The 12,668-nt window shown below is 38.8% G+C and overlaps 1 protein-coding gene across 1 annotated transcript; it reads left to right on the top strand.

The window, feature by feature from the left end:
* The first annotated feature begins 2,858 nt into the window (after positions 1-2,858).
* LOC141127252 (keratin, type II cytoskeletal cochleal-like) lies at positions 2,859-9,029 on the top strand. Its single transcript, XM_073613532.1, has 9 exons — positions 2,859-3,284; positions 4,115-4,323; positions 5,873-5,933; positions 6,022-6,117; positions 6,210-6,374; positions 6,958-7,083; positions 7,375-7,595; positions 8,402-8,430; positions 8,866-9,029. Exons 1-9 carry the CDS (start codon positions 2,859-2,861, stop codon positions 9,027-9,029), a joined length of 1,497 nt encoding a protein of 498 aa, XP_073469633.1.
* The last annotated feature ends 3,639 nt before the right edge of the window (positions 9,030-12,668 follow it).

Here is a 12,668-nt window from a genome sequence, read left to right as displayed (position 1 = left end):
GGTGAGTTCACTTACAGTGGCCCCGGTTGCCAGGTGCTACACAGGTGCCATCTGACCTGCCTTCAAGACCATTTTGTCCTACATCTGGCAGTGTCCAAATCTCATCAGTCTGGCACCGGGGTCAACATCAAATTCTTCCCGACCCGCAACGAATGGTTTCCAGTAGCGGTTCTGGACCAGTTGTTATGACACCTGCCGAGCCAGTCTAGCTCCAGCCCATTGTTGCCTTTTCCTTCCAGCCCACTAATAGCTAGCCAGTTCATCAGACATGTTCTCATCCTCCTGGCTAATCTAAACCTCAACCCTAACCAGCTTTCTGGGCACTCCTTCCGGATCGGAGCGGCCTCGGCCGCCTCCCGGCATGGGGTGCCGGGTCATGTTGTTAGAAGATTAGGCAGATGGTATTCCACCTGCTTTACCCGGTACATTCCAAATCCCCAGGTTGAGATGTCACAAGCCTTCACCAAGCTTGCCCAATAAATGTCATGTATACCAAAAAAAACAGCTTTTTCTATCCTGGTAATTTTGCCCCATTTTTGGCGTACAGACCAACTGACCAGGGCACACCTAAGGTCTATGTTGTGAGTCTTGTAGCGTCTTTATATGGTATCACATCTATCTCGGTTAGAGGGGAGGGGGGTATTTAACCTCCCTGGTGGTATGATTATGTCAGATTTTTGAATCTCAAAGCGGTACATTGTTTTGCATAGAAATGTGGCATTTTATATTGTAGGCATGTAATTCTTAGGAATAACTCACTTAAATCTGTCCAAACAAGAGCCTAGTAGACATCCCGGGTATGATAAAGTTTGAAACACAAAATTAGAAATGATAATATAATAAATAATTACAAAAAATAATAATAATAAAATGTATTCAATAATGTATTCAAAAAAAAAAAACCTGAAATTTGCTCAGTCGCAGAATCATTGCTGTTGTCACTTTCAGTGCCTGATGACAAATTTCCCCACGAATCACTATCGCTCAATTCTGCAAGTGATTCTAATTTACTATCGCTGGTCTAAAAACGCTTTTGACGTAAAGGGACACTTTTTGGATGCCATGGACGTGCTCAAGTTTCCAGACAGAAAGAACAATATATAAAATATAAAAGTGTAGGCAGGGCACTGGACAAAGCACTAGGGACAAAAGGGAGGTGAAATGATTTGATACAGTAATGTAATCGTACAGATTACAGTGTATTATGTGTGTTATGTATTGTGTACATTTTTTAATTTGCCGCTGGGCTACACCCCCATGCGTCCTGACGCTCGCAGGGAACGGAGCCCAGAATGTTGATAGATCAGGCAAATGATCCGGCGGAGGATACAGCAGGGGCACATCGCAGGATCCTGGGGACAAGGTAAGTAATTTTGCCTGGATCCTGCAATGCAATCCCGAGTGTGGCTCGGGGTTACCGCTTTTGGTACTGAAAATTAACCTCAAGCCACACTCAGGATTACTGCCAGGGAGGTTAAGCAGCCCACTCACCTGTGTTCCTTGTTGGTTCCAGTGCGCGATACCCTCCCTCCCATCCCCTTTACAGGGCACTTCCTTCACATCCCACTTCTACAATCAACCATTACTTATCTTGGATATGTCCCCTTTTGGCGTACCGACCAGCTGACCAGGGCACACCTCAGGTCTATATTATGTTGAGAGTCTTGTGGCATCTTTATGTGGTTTCACGTCTATCTTGATTGGAGGTCTCCGACCGTAAATATATATATAGCAACAATGGTGTGTGCAGGTGAATTTGAGAGGGTTTGGTTTTCATGGCTAAATATATTGGGACTGAGCTCTCTCTATTTAGTGGTGGACAGGCTTGTTCTTTGACAGGGTATGCACGCCATCTGATATTTATTTCTATTTTGATTATGTATTATTCTTTCCTTTGTGTGATAAGCTTCTTTTGGTGTGCACCTTACACCTACGTGTACCTGTAATTGTTTAGATGCTTAACATTTTATAGCTTTTTTGATATATATATAACCTTTGATTATGTGCATTGTATTATGCCATGGTCACTGGTCAGAAATTGTGCATTGTTGTCTTTGTTTCTCGTGCAATTTTTTAATAATAAACCATTTCCTGATTTAAAGATAAGCTGACCTAAAACAGTAAAAAATTTGGGATGCAATGGGGTAAATTTTCTAATATAAAATTAGAGTGTTCAAAATTTGGTGCAGATCTGCATAGAAACCAATCAGCTTCCAGGTTTTCTGGTCAAAGCTTAATTAAACAGGCTGATAATAGAAGCTATTTGGTTACTATGTAGCGCTTTACCAGATTTTGCACTCTTCAATTTTAGTAAATCAACCCCATTGGCTTTTGTAAATGATTCTAAAATAGACTAGACAAATGTACCATATAAGCTGTAAAATAGTCTAAGAGTGGAAGACTTTTGCAGAGAGAAATAGCATAAATAATCTTAACATGAATATAGTTGAAATCTCTGAAATTCAATATCTTGATTTTGTTTTTAAATATTGAGCCATTCCAAACAGAACCTACTTGTAAGGCATTACTGGGACATATACAAGACATGGTAATTGTTTCTTGTAATAGCATCAGCTCATATTGCTTATACTAATTAAACATTGTTTTATTATATTATTAGCCACTAGTAAAAGTGTCACAGCTTTGAAAATATAGGTGGGTTACTGTTTTATTTGCTGTGACAAACGGATGAACTATTATCATCAAGCTGAAATCATAGGAAATCACAACAATGTAAATATTGCTAACTACACCCAGTTCAGTATAAAAAGAGCCTAGCAAGTGTCAGTGCATTGAACATTGCTCTGGAGAGTAGACAACACTCTAGATTCTCTGTGTATCAACTCTAAGAAGATATCATGTCTCACCGCTCCATGCTGGCCTCATCTGGACACAAGCACTTCAGTTCTGGTTCTGTTTCTTTACCCAAACCTTCCAGCTCACACAGCTTTTTATCACACTCTTCTAAAAATGTTCACCAGACCCAGCATTGTTTCAGCAGCAAGAGTGACCATCCTGTTGGGTCAAAAGGACCTAAGATTTCAGTGGGAAGTTTCCATTTAGGAAAAAGTGGACATGGACATGGATCTGGATTTGGTATTGTTGGACATGGTCATGGATTTAAAGGAATGTCTGGTTCTGGAGGGATCACATCAGTTACTGTAAACCAGGGTCTTCTAGCTCCTCTCAATCTGGAGATTGACCCAAACATCCAAAGAGTTAGAACAGAAGAAAAGAACCAAATTAAAGGCCTGAATAATAAATTTGCCTCCTTCATTGACAAGGTGAGAGTTGTCAAGTTCATTTATAATGAAAGGAAAAGGTGTATATACATATTATTAAGTGGTTGACAATATTTATAAGTTTAAAAAAACACAACATCAAAGCACATGTGTTATACTGTGTTTAAATAAAGTACTAAAGTTGTGTCCCTAAATGTACAATTTATTTTGCATAAACACCAAGTGCAGTTTGTTATCATGTATGGCTGTCCCCACAATGATCTGCAGATTTCTGCAAATGACTTAACATTATTTATAAGTATATACTTTACTTAAAATGTCATACACAGGATGTGTATCAAAATATGCTGCCTTTAGTATAGTGAATATGAATGCAATAGGGCTGGTTTACTAAAGGGTTAGAGAATCATAATTCATAAGTTGTGTGCATATTCACCTCAATTATCCAAACGTGAAAAGCACCTGCACATGATTGTATATTCATAATTAACAGGAATTTGCTCTTTACATTATTGAATAATTGAAGTAAACATTCACACAAATTTTTGAGTGAAGATTTTTAATTCCTTAAGTAAATCAGCCTCATTGACTACAAATTAAAGTATAAAAGCATTAGTTCTTCAGCCTCCTAAATGAACCAATTTCCACATAAGTGATATGCAGTTCATTCTAATGACCTGTGTTATTAATGGAAAAATAGATGTGCGTACTCTGTACTAAATTATACTGTCTCAGTCAAATAACATGGAAAAGATTCTGATAAAATGATTTTGTCAATCCAATCTGGCTTGGGTTCATGTGAAAGCATGTATATTACTGTATGTTGCCCCATGTCTATACCCATAAGAAATTATTTCATACTCCCAACACAGGTAAGATTTTTGGAACAGCAGAACAAGATGCTGGAGACCAAATGGTCTATTCTACAAGAGCAGAAGACAGCAAGATGTCAGATTGAACCTCTGTTTGAGGCTTTTATTGGCAACCTCAGGAGACAGCTGGAGAATCTAGAATGTGAGAGAGCTCGCCTGGATGCAGAGAGGAACAGCATGGAAGGCACTGTAGAAGAACTAAGGAGAAGGTACCAATACTATTACACATTAAGGCATAAATGTATGGAGTACCCTGCATCTAACGGTAAAGCTTTACCCTCTCCATGTTTTGGGGCGAGGCTCAGACTGGCAATATGGAAATTTTAGTATTAGTCCTTAAATCCTATTATCTAGTTCTTAAAGTAGAACTAAGCTCACAATTAAACTGTTTCTCAAAATAAAGCTCAAGTAAGAAAGGTTCTTTATGTTATTAAATCCTTAAATCAAACACATACAGTGCATGCTACATTTAAGGCATGCCTCTGGTGGTAACTGTCACAGTTACCAGTGTGTGTTTATGTCAGATCTCAACAGAACTTTCACTCAAATGGCTGGTATTATAGCTGTGTAGCACCATGGCAACTGCAGATCTAAATAAAGGCAAATATTGCACTGCCTTTGGCTGCAAAAGAAGATTAGGGTATACATTTGCTTTAAAATTTGATACTGTATTTAGCTTTTTAGGAACAAGTAGGGCTTTAATTTGGTAGCAAATGTGTGTGTGTGTGTGTGTGTGTGTATATATATATATATATATATATATATATATATATATATATATATATATACACACACACACAATTTTTTTTTTATTTATTTCCTTGTTTTTTTATTGGAAATAAACAGTACAAATATTAGAAAAAATGCATTTTCCTATAATTTTACCCAACACAACATTTACAGATTTTGAGAACTTCCAGATATTTACCATAAAATATATTAATTAAAGTCTGCTGATTAAGTTCATATCACAGGGCAACTTTTAGGTAATGTAGCAATATGGTAAAACAGTGAACATATGCATTTTAGGAGAGCTTAATTCCTTTTCTGATGCCTCAATGCACGCAGTGGGGGAAAAATGGTTTGCAGAAATCATTTGCGCAATGTTACAATAATATTAAATCTTGTTGACGTGGGCACAAATGATTACAATGGTGACTTATTCATGTTTGCCACAATTAAAAATTCAGATGACATTGTATTCACTTACATTAGCAATTGATGTAAACATTGCCCCAATCATCCAGCATTATTGACATCCAACATCACTGTTGTGAGGATTTTGGAGGGGAAAATGATTTTTTTGTTCAATTTTTACTTACACTTTTCTTTTCTTCATGAGGGGGGAGTCTGGATCTATGAAGTAATGACCAGATCCACACTTCCGATGTAAATACTAAACAGAAGCATAGTGTTTACATTCGCTTCTGAAGTGTAATCCTATGGAATAAACTGTAGAAGCTTCAGAAGCCCAGGAGCTGTTTATTTCAGCTCCAGGGCTTAGGACTGAATTCTGCACAGGAGCTACTGATTCCCAGTGATATTTGAAAACAGCACTGGGACGAATCGTCACTCTACTCACACCATTTTAAATTGGCAATGGGGACTCAAGTGGTTTAGAATGTTAATAAAACTAAACACAGGCATAAAGATTAGCAATACAAATATTACAAAAATTGGATAGAAAACTGTTAATAATTTGCAGATTGTTTAGCATGTAAAGGACATATGAGAAAATAAAAATGTGTCTTTTTACAGATATGAAGATGAAGTCAACAGAAGAACAGGTGCTGAGAATGAATTTGTTTCTCTGAAGAGGGTAAACATTTTAAAATTAGTCACAGTTTTCTGTATTGTCTGTTAAAGCAACACTATTAACATGAATAACTCTGTATTTCTAACTTTAGGATGTTGATGCTGCTTTCATGAACAAAGCTGAACTTCAGGCCAAGGCCGACTCTCTGAGCAATGAGATCAGCTTCCTTAGGACCCTGTATGATGCGGTAAATAACGCTCCTTTTGGGTCATAAGCACATTCCTTAATTCATTTATACTGCTATACTGTAGTTGCTGTATATATTTTCTAAATTTTCAGGAAATCAATCAACTCCAAGCTCAGATTTCAGACACTTCAGTTCTTGTGTCCATGGACAACAGCCGAGACCTAGACATCAATGGTATCATTGCCGATGTCAGAGCTCAATATGAAGAGGTTGCTAACAGAAGCAGAGCAGAGGCTGAAGCCATGTACCAATCCAGGGTGAGTAGCCATGTACCAATCCAGGGTGAGTGTGTTATAATTGGAGCTACAAGGCAACAGGTGTCATCGTGCATAGTAAATCAGAATAGATATAAGCAGCTAGACATGAATAGATTGAATAAGTGATTGGGAGAAATCTATAAATGTTCATCACAGCCGATTTTCTGCCAAGCATTATTTTAAAATAATATATTGATTTAATGAGACTAATGCTGTCAGTACCGTGACCCAGTGTAAAAACACCATTAGTGTGCTGCACCTGGCTAGCTTGAGGCCATTTGTATAATAGATCATAATTTTAGGTTTTGGTTTCAGCCAACGCTTTTCCTTAAAAACTACATAATATGCTATGTATAGTTCTGCCCAAAGTTAAAATACATTAAAGAGCATCTCTCCCCCCTCCCCCCCAAAAAAATTGGTTAGATATTATCCGTGCTCTTTTTTTTTCTGGCGATATCTTCTACTTGCAGTTTGCTATGAGATATGAGCCTTCAAATAAAATGGTGCATGGAATAACAAATGGAATTAAAATATGCGATGTCCACAAACATTCTGAATTTTCTTTTTTTTTTATTATATACAGTTTGAAGACCTGCGAATGGCAGCTGGAAGAAATGGAAACAATCTACAGAACAGCAAAAATGAAATTGCTGATCTCAATCGAACAATTCAGAAACTTAAAGGTGAAATTGAATGTGCAAAATCACAGGTATAAATCCAGTGTTTTTTTATAATTTTATGACCAAATTTACAATATTGTTAGCACCTCTGATTTAGGGTTTTTAACAGTTTTATAGCACTTGTTTAGATAAATGTTTAATGTTATCTTTTTCCAGATTTAGACTAACCAGAAGGACCTTTTGCTTCTCATTTTTACATTTTTATATTGGATCACCTTCCTTTGTAATATGTCGTTTATTGTTTTCTTATTGATATAATGGAAATAGAAAAATTTCAGCACTTTTCAGCACAAGAATGCATGTTATTTAATCATTTCTAGCGTGCTGCACTTGAAGCTGCCATTAGGGAAGCTGAGGAAAGTGGAGAAGCTGCTGTCAGGGATGCCAAGCAAAAATTGTCTGAATTGGAGGCTGCCCTACAGAATGCCAAACAGGACATGGCTCGCCAACTAAGAGAATACCAGGAACTGATGAATGTTAAACTGGCTCTGGATATTGAGATTGCCACTTATAAGAAAATGCTGGAGGGAGAAGAGCACAGGTATATATTTCAGATGTCAGGCAAGGAATGTGCTAACTGGAAGATAAAACAAAGAGATTACTTCATCAGTCTGCTGCTGCTCTTTTAATATCCATTGCCAGGCTTGGGGTAGGGAGGTGGCCTGGCTGTGTTATTTAGTTGCATTAGAGAAAAGTCAGGTCACCAGTATGACTGCGCTGTGTGGCAGAGCCAGAGTGCAAATTTCAGTATGGACATCAAGAGTATTATTAGACTGGGGGTCTGCAAAAGTTGTAGATTCCTACAGACATAAATATTTTTGCTAATCTGTCACAATTGGACAGCAATATTCAAATGGACAGGTACTGTATGTGAGCCAAGGTTCACACTGAGGGCTGGTTTGAAATCGTGCGAGTTCAGCTGAACCCACATGATTTCAAACCGGCATTTTAGTCGTACTTCGGGGGCAATTTGACAGACATCTGTGTGGGTTCACGCACAGATGGCTATTCAAATCACCCCGAAGTCGCCAAAAGTAGTGCAGGAACTACTTTTGGCAATCGGTTTGGGGCATCGCATTGATTCGGATGGGGTCATTTCCAACAATAGCCTCCGATTTGGCATGCGATTTCACATCGCATGCCAAATCATCCCAATATGAACGTGGGCTAAGGGTCAGAACCGAGGAGTCTGGATTCCTTTTATTAGTAATAAATACATTTTAGGTCTCTGGTTTCTGCCTGATAGTCTGTTCAAATGTTATTTACTAGTTAATGTTCATAGGTGTAACAAAAAAACTTACAAAATTAAATTTAAGCTAAAATTCTGTTAATTTTTCTCTTTTTCAGGATAGGTGCAGAGGGACATGTAAACATTTGTAAGTAAACCAATTAATTCCATATATAATAAAAAAAATAATAAAACTATGTGCATATTCACATCTATGCCTCCCACATTTAATGTGGAAATACTTAGAATATGGTTATTTTAATACTGAATAATTATTATTAATTTCTACTAATTATTTTTTACACAGATACTATACTCTAAACTATTATGTGTTCATTTCAGCCAACCATAGACCATCTGAAACTAACTACACCTAATCTTTATATTCTAAAATATACAGATAGGAGGACTAGGGAGGGTGGGTAAATGAATCTTTAACTAAAGTATACTTGCCCTTAAAGAAAATGTGAGTAGACTTGTTGGCTTCATAATAGCGCATTATCTTCTGAGTGACATTGCCTGAACATGTATATACATATTGGCAAAGCTTACCATATTGACATAACCTATTCATTTGTTTCAGCTGTCCTGCACTCCAGCACTGGAGGAAAACACCATTCTTCAGGAAAGTCCCATGAAGCTAGTGGCCATCACCACCAGCACCACCATCATCATAAGGGAGGGTTCAGCTCCAGAAGCCATGTCCCCATAAGCAAGCATCACTCCAGCCATGGACATCACTGCTAAAGTGAAGACCTATATACAGAGATATGATGAAGCTGCTTCAATCGATGCATAAAAGCCTACATAGAAATGTAGAAATCTCCTTTTCATATTATGTCTATATATGAATTCAGGGTGCTGGCTTGCTTATTAGTGTAGTATAAATATAATGTTTGCTGTATATATTTGTGACATTGTATGCTGTAAAATGCTTCAATAAACAGTAATGCATGTTCTGACATCTGCTGTAATTATAAAGACTGACACTAGCTGAAATTACATAGAACACAGAACATTTACAGTAGTTTATGATTTGCAAATCTTATTTTGAGCACTGGGAGTATAAAAATGGATGAAGAGACAAGCTCAGCTCATTCCCTCTTTATATTACCCTAATTTATACAGAAAACACATTATGCATGCCTGCTAAGCATATTTTACCACTGCCAGTAGTTCTTGTCCCAGTAAAGTCTACTGTTTAATATCCCACTCACACACTTTAATGCATGACCTGGTAGATGCAGATTAACCTACCAGCCAGATCAGAATGGGCTTAACGATCAGCTCTAGAACAATCTTTCTCTACCAGGGTTCTGTCTTACCCTAGGATTCCTGCTAAGTTGCTAGGGGTTCATTAAGCTTTAAGCAATAGGCAATTGATCTCCCACTTATACTGACCACCATTGTAAAAAGGATTATTTTACATTGACCATCAATGAAAGGACGCACTTTTTTCACCAACTACTAATGCTAGGAAACATCACTTTTTTTTTTTTTTTTTACTGTGTGCAGTTCTTTTTCTGTTACTAAAATTAATTTCATTTCATTTTAAGATTATTACTGAAAATAATGTTGATGTATAGAACAAAGGCAATTTAAAACTGATCTTCCCTGGGTGTCAAATATCATGGGTAGGTTACATTTTTGACCATAGTAATGTGCAATAACCTGCAGGAATAATTATTTTAGCAGGGGTTCCACAAGACGTGGACAATATTTGAAGGTTTCCCCTGGGGCAAAGCAGTTGAGAAAGACTGCCCCAGAATATAAATAGCAACTGCCTATATGAAATATCAATAACAGCGATAGTGATAGGGATTCAGCTCAGTATCATCATTTCATATGAAGAGGGAAGCAGTGGCGGCCTGGTGGTATATTTTATTGGGGGGGTGGCAAACAATCCATACCGCATGGATCAGGGGGGTGGCACCCCTGGTGGGGAGTACATAAATGTACAGCATGTAATGTATTCTGTTATTTTTTTTTTTATGTTTAGTTACAAGCTATAGATACAGTCACTCTTCTTAAAACCTTCAAACATATTGATAAGCTTATATAGCACTCACCCCCGTAGGAGCTTCTGATGAATGTTTAATCCTGTACTCTGCCTATCAACCCCAAGAACAGACTCAACCCCTCTGGCACACCTGTGTGATAATTTTAGTGTGAGACCCAGCAGTAAAGAGGAACACAGCAATGGTACACTATATAGTATATTTACCGTAGCCTTGGAACTCTTCAGTTCGCCAGCTGTAGTAAAGATGGAGTCTCATACAAGTTGTCAAATAACCACTTAAGAAGTTTACTGAGAAAGTACTTAGCATAATAAACACTGTGGTAACTTAGGAATAAAGAATGACAATAAATAACAATCAATGTGTACATGAAACTTCAAAATTCAATGACCACCATAAAGATGTACATGCAGACAGGCTCACAGTAAGACAGATGCCAAATATCCTCAAATAATTATATTGAGCGCCTTCCCACTGACCTCCAAGCATGCACACCAAATCTGCAATAACTGTTATGAACACACAGTAGTACAACACAATAAATATATCCTGTGCTCAAGGGCTACCCCTAGGTTGTGATGCGATATCCCCATATGCAGAGTGAACTATAGTACTTTGTATAAGATGATAGAAGTAAAAAGTGTCTTCTTGATCTTCAGCTAGCTCATGTATTAGACTACAGTATTTGTAAATCCAAACAGGGGAAACAAGTAGACAGCAGACCGTGGAATAAGTACTGCGCTGATGATTGTGTATTGGCAAGCAGAAGGGCACTTATAATACTTTCTCCTTATCAGTGGATGTGATGCAGCATCAACTTATATCACAGAGAAGGCCACCCTGAAGTTCCACTGCATGCAGCCTATGGATAAGTGAGATTCTTCTGTGGGACTACAAGTCTCACACCGGCAGTCTATAGCTGATACACCTAGTCAATAATACACTATATTGGTCTGGGCAAGTGCCCGCTCACTACAACAGGCCCAGATGCTTGCAAGCTCCTTTCCTGATATCTCAGTCCGATCCAAGCTGGCGCTGTCACACTGCACTCCTTCTGATGGCTGATGACTGTAATGCAGAAAACCTTTAGAAATCTTGGGTCCTCCGGTCCATCCACATGCTGTTCCAGCTGACTGTGCTCTGGAGCTCCTCAGAGGCCTCAGGATTCTGCTCCGTGCCTTACAGGCCACAGTCTACCAGTCACACTCACAGACCTCACTGAAGGCAGGTGATGAATGGCGTCTCAAGAGGCCGGAAAAATGGCCGCGCTGTCCATTTTATATGACTACCCAGCAGGCTATTCTGCGACCTGGCATTGTGGGTAGTTGAATTGGGCATTGTGGGTCAGTAGTTCCAGGCTAAGTTTAAGCACCTGAATCATTTCCTCATTGAACTACATCCCCCACAATGCTTTGAAGCGTGGCTTTACAGAAGCCAAAAGTTCTAACCGCATAAAAAGAAAAGAACACTAGAGGGAGCCAAACTCTTACTTAAAGAATGTCACATTATTTAACATAGTAACTGGTATGGCAAAACCCCTGCGCTACATACTCCCCCTACTTTGAATCTTTGGTCCCCAAAGATAGTCAAAATTCGTGACCTGTTACATGTTTTTGCATTCAAGCGATGACATAGAACTGACAGAGGAGCCTCCTACCAATTATCATATGAAGGGAGACAGTTCTGTACACCTGCTACTGACACAATGGTGTCTTATATAGATGTGCCAGGGGGTGAGATGGAATTGTCCTCCACCAAATTAGCGGTGGAGGGAGCAAGCATTTCAGAAGTCCTCCTTGAAGCAGGACAGATCTCCTTGGAACATTTACCCAGAGTGTCATAGGTTAGTCTCCTAGGTGGTTGAATAATCCTCTTTGCTCTCTGTTCTTTTGGTTTCGGTGCTACCTGCACACTGACACTGTCCTTCTCTACTTCACCCTCCAGTACTTCAGTATCTTGTATCTTGGCTTCAATGGAAGAAAAAGAACTCTCAGAGTCTGTACCCTGTCAGGAGTGTGGAGAGTCTTCAGGATCTTCAGGATACCTATCTTGTGGTACAAATTCAGGGGCCTCTGGCCGAAGAATTCCACTATCTGTCCCCGTGGGATGAGGAAAAGGGGTGGTAGCAATCTCTGGTGTGTGAGATGACCACAACCAGCCTATTCCCATCTCTTCTTCTTCGCTGCCTTCATCATTTGCAGCAAGAGGCCCAGACTGGGACCTAGTCACTGGTCGAGGTCTCTGAGAGGTGGTAGATGTGGATTATGAATCTTGCTGGGAAGTTACCAGGACTGTTTCTGATAGAGGCAAAAGGTGATTACGATGCCAAGTCTTTATTGGTCCTGTGTTTCCTTCTGGCCTAATCTGG

The sequence above is a fragment of the Aquarana catesbeiana genome, linkage group LG02 (assembly GCF_042186555.1).
Source record: "Aquarana catesbeiana isolate 2022-GZ linkage group LG02, ASM4218655v1, whole genome shotgun sequence".
NCBI classification, from domain to species: Eukaryota; Metazoa; Chordata; class Amphibia; order Anura; family Ranidae; genus Aquarana; species Aquarana catesbeiana.
This window is presented reverse-complemented; position numbering and strand designations above follow the sequence as displayed.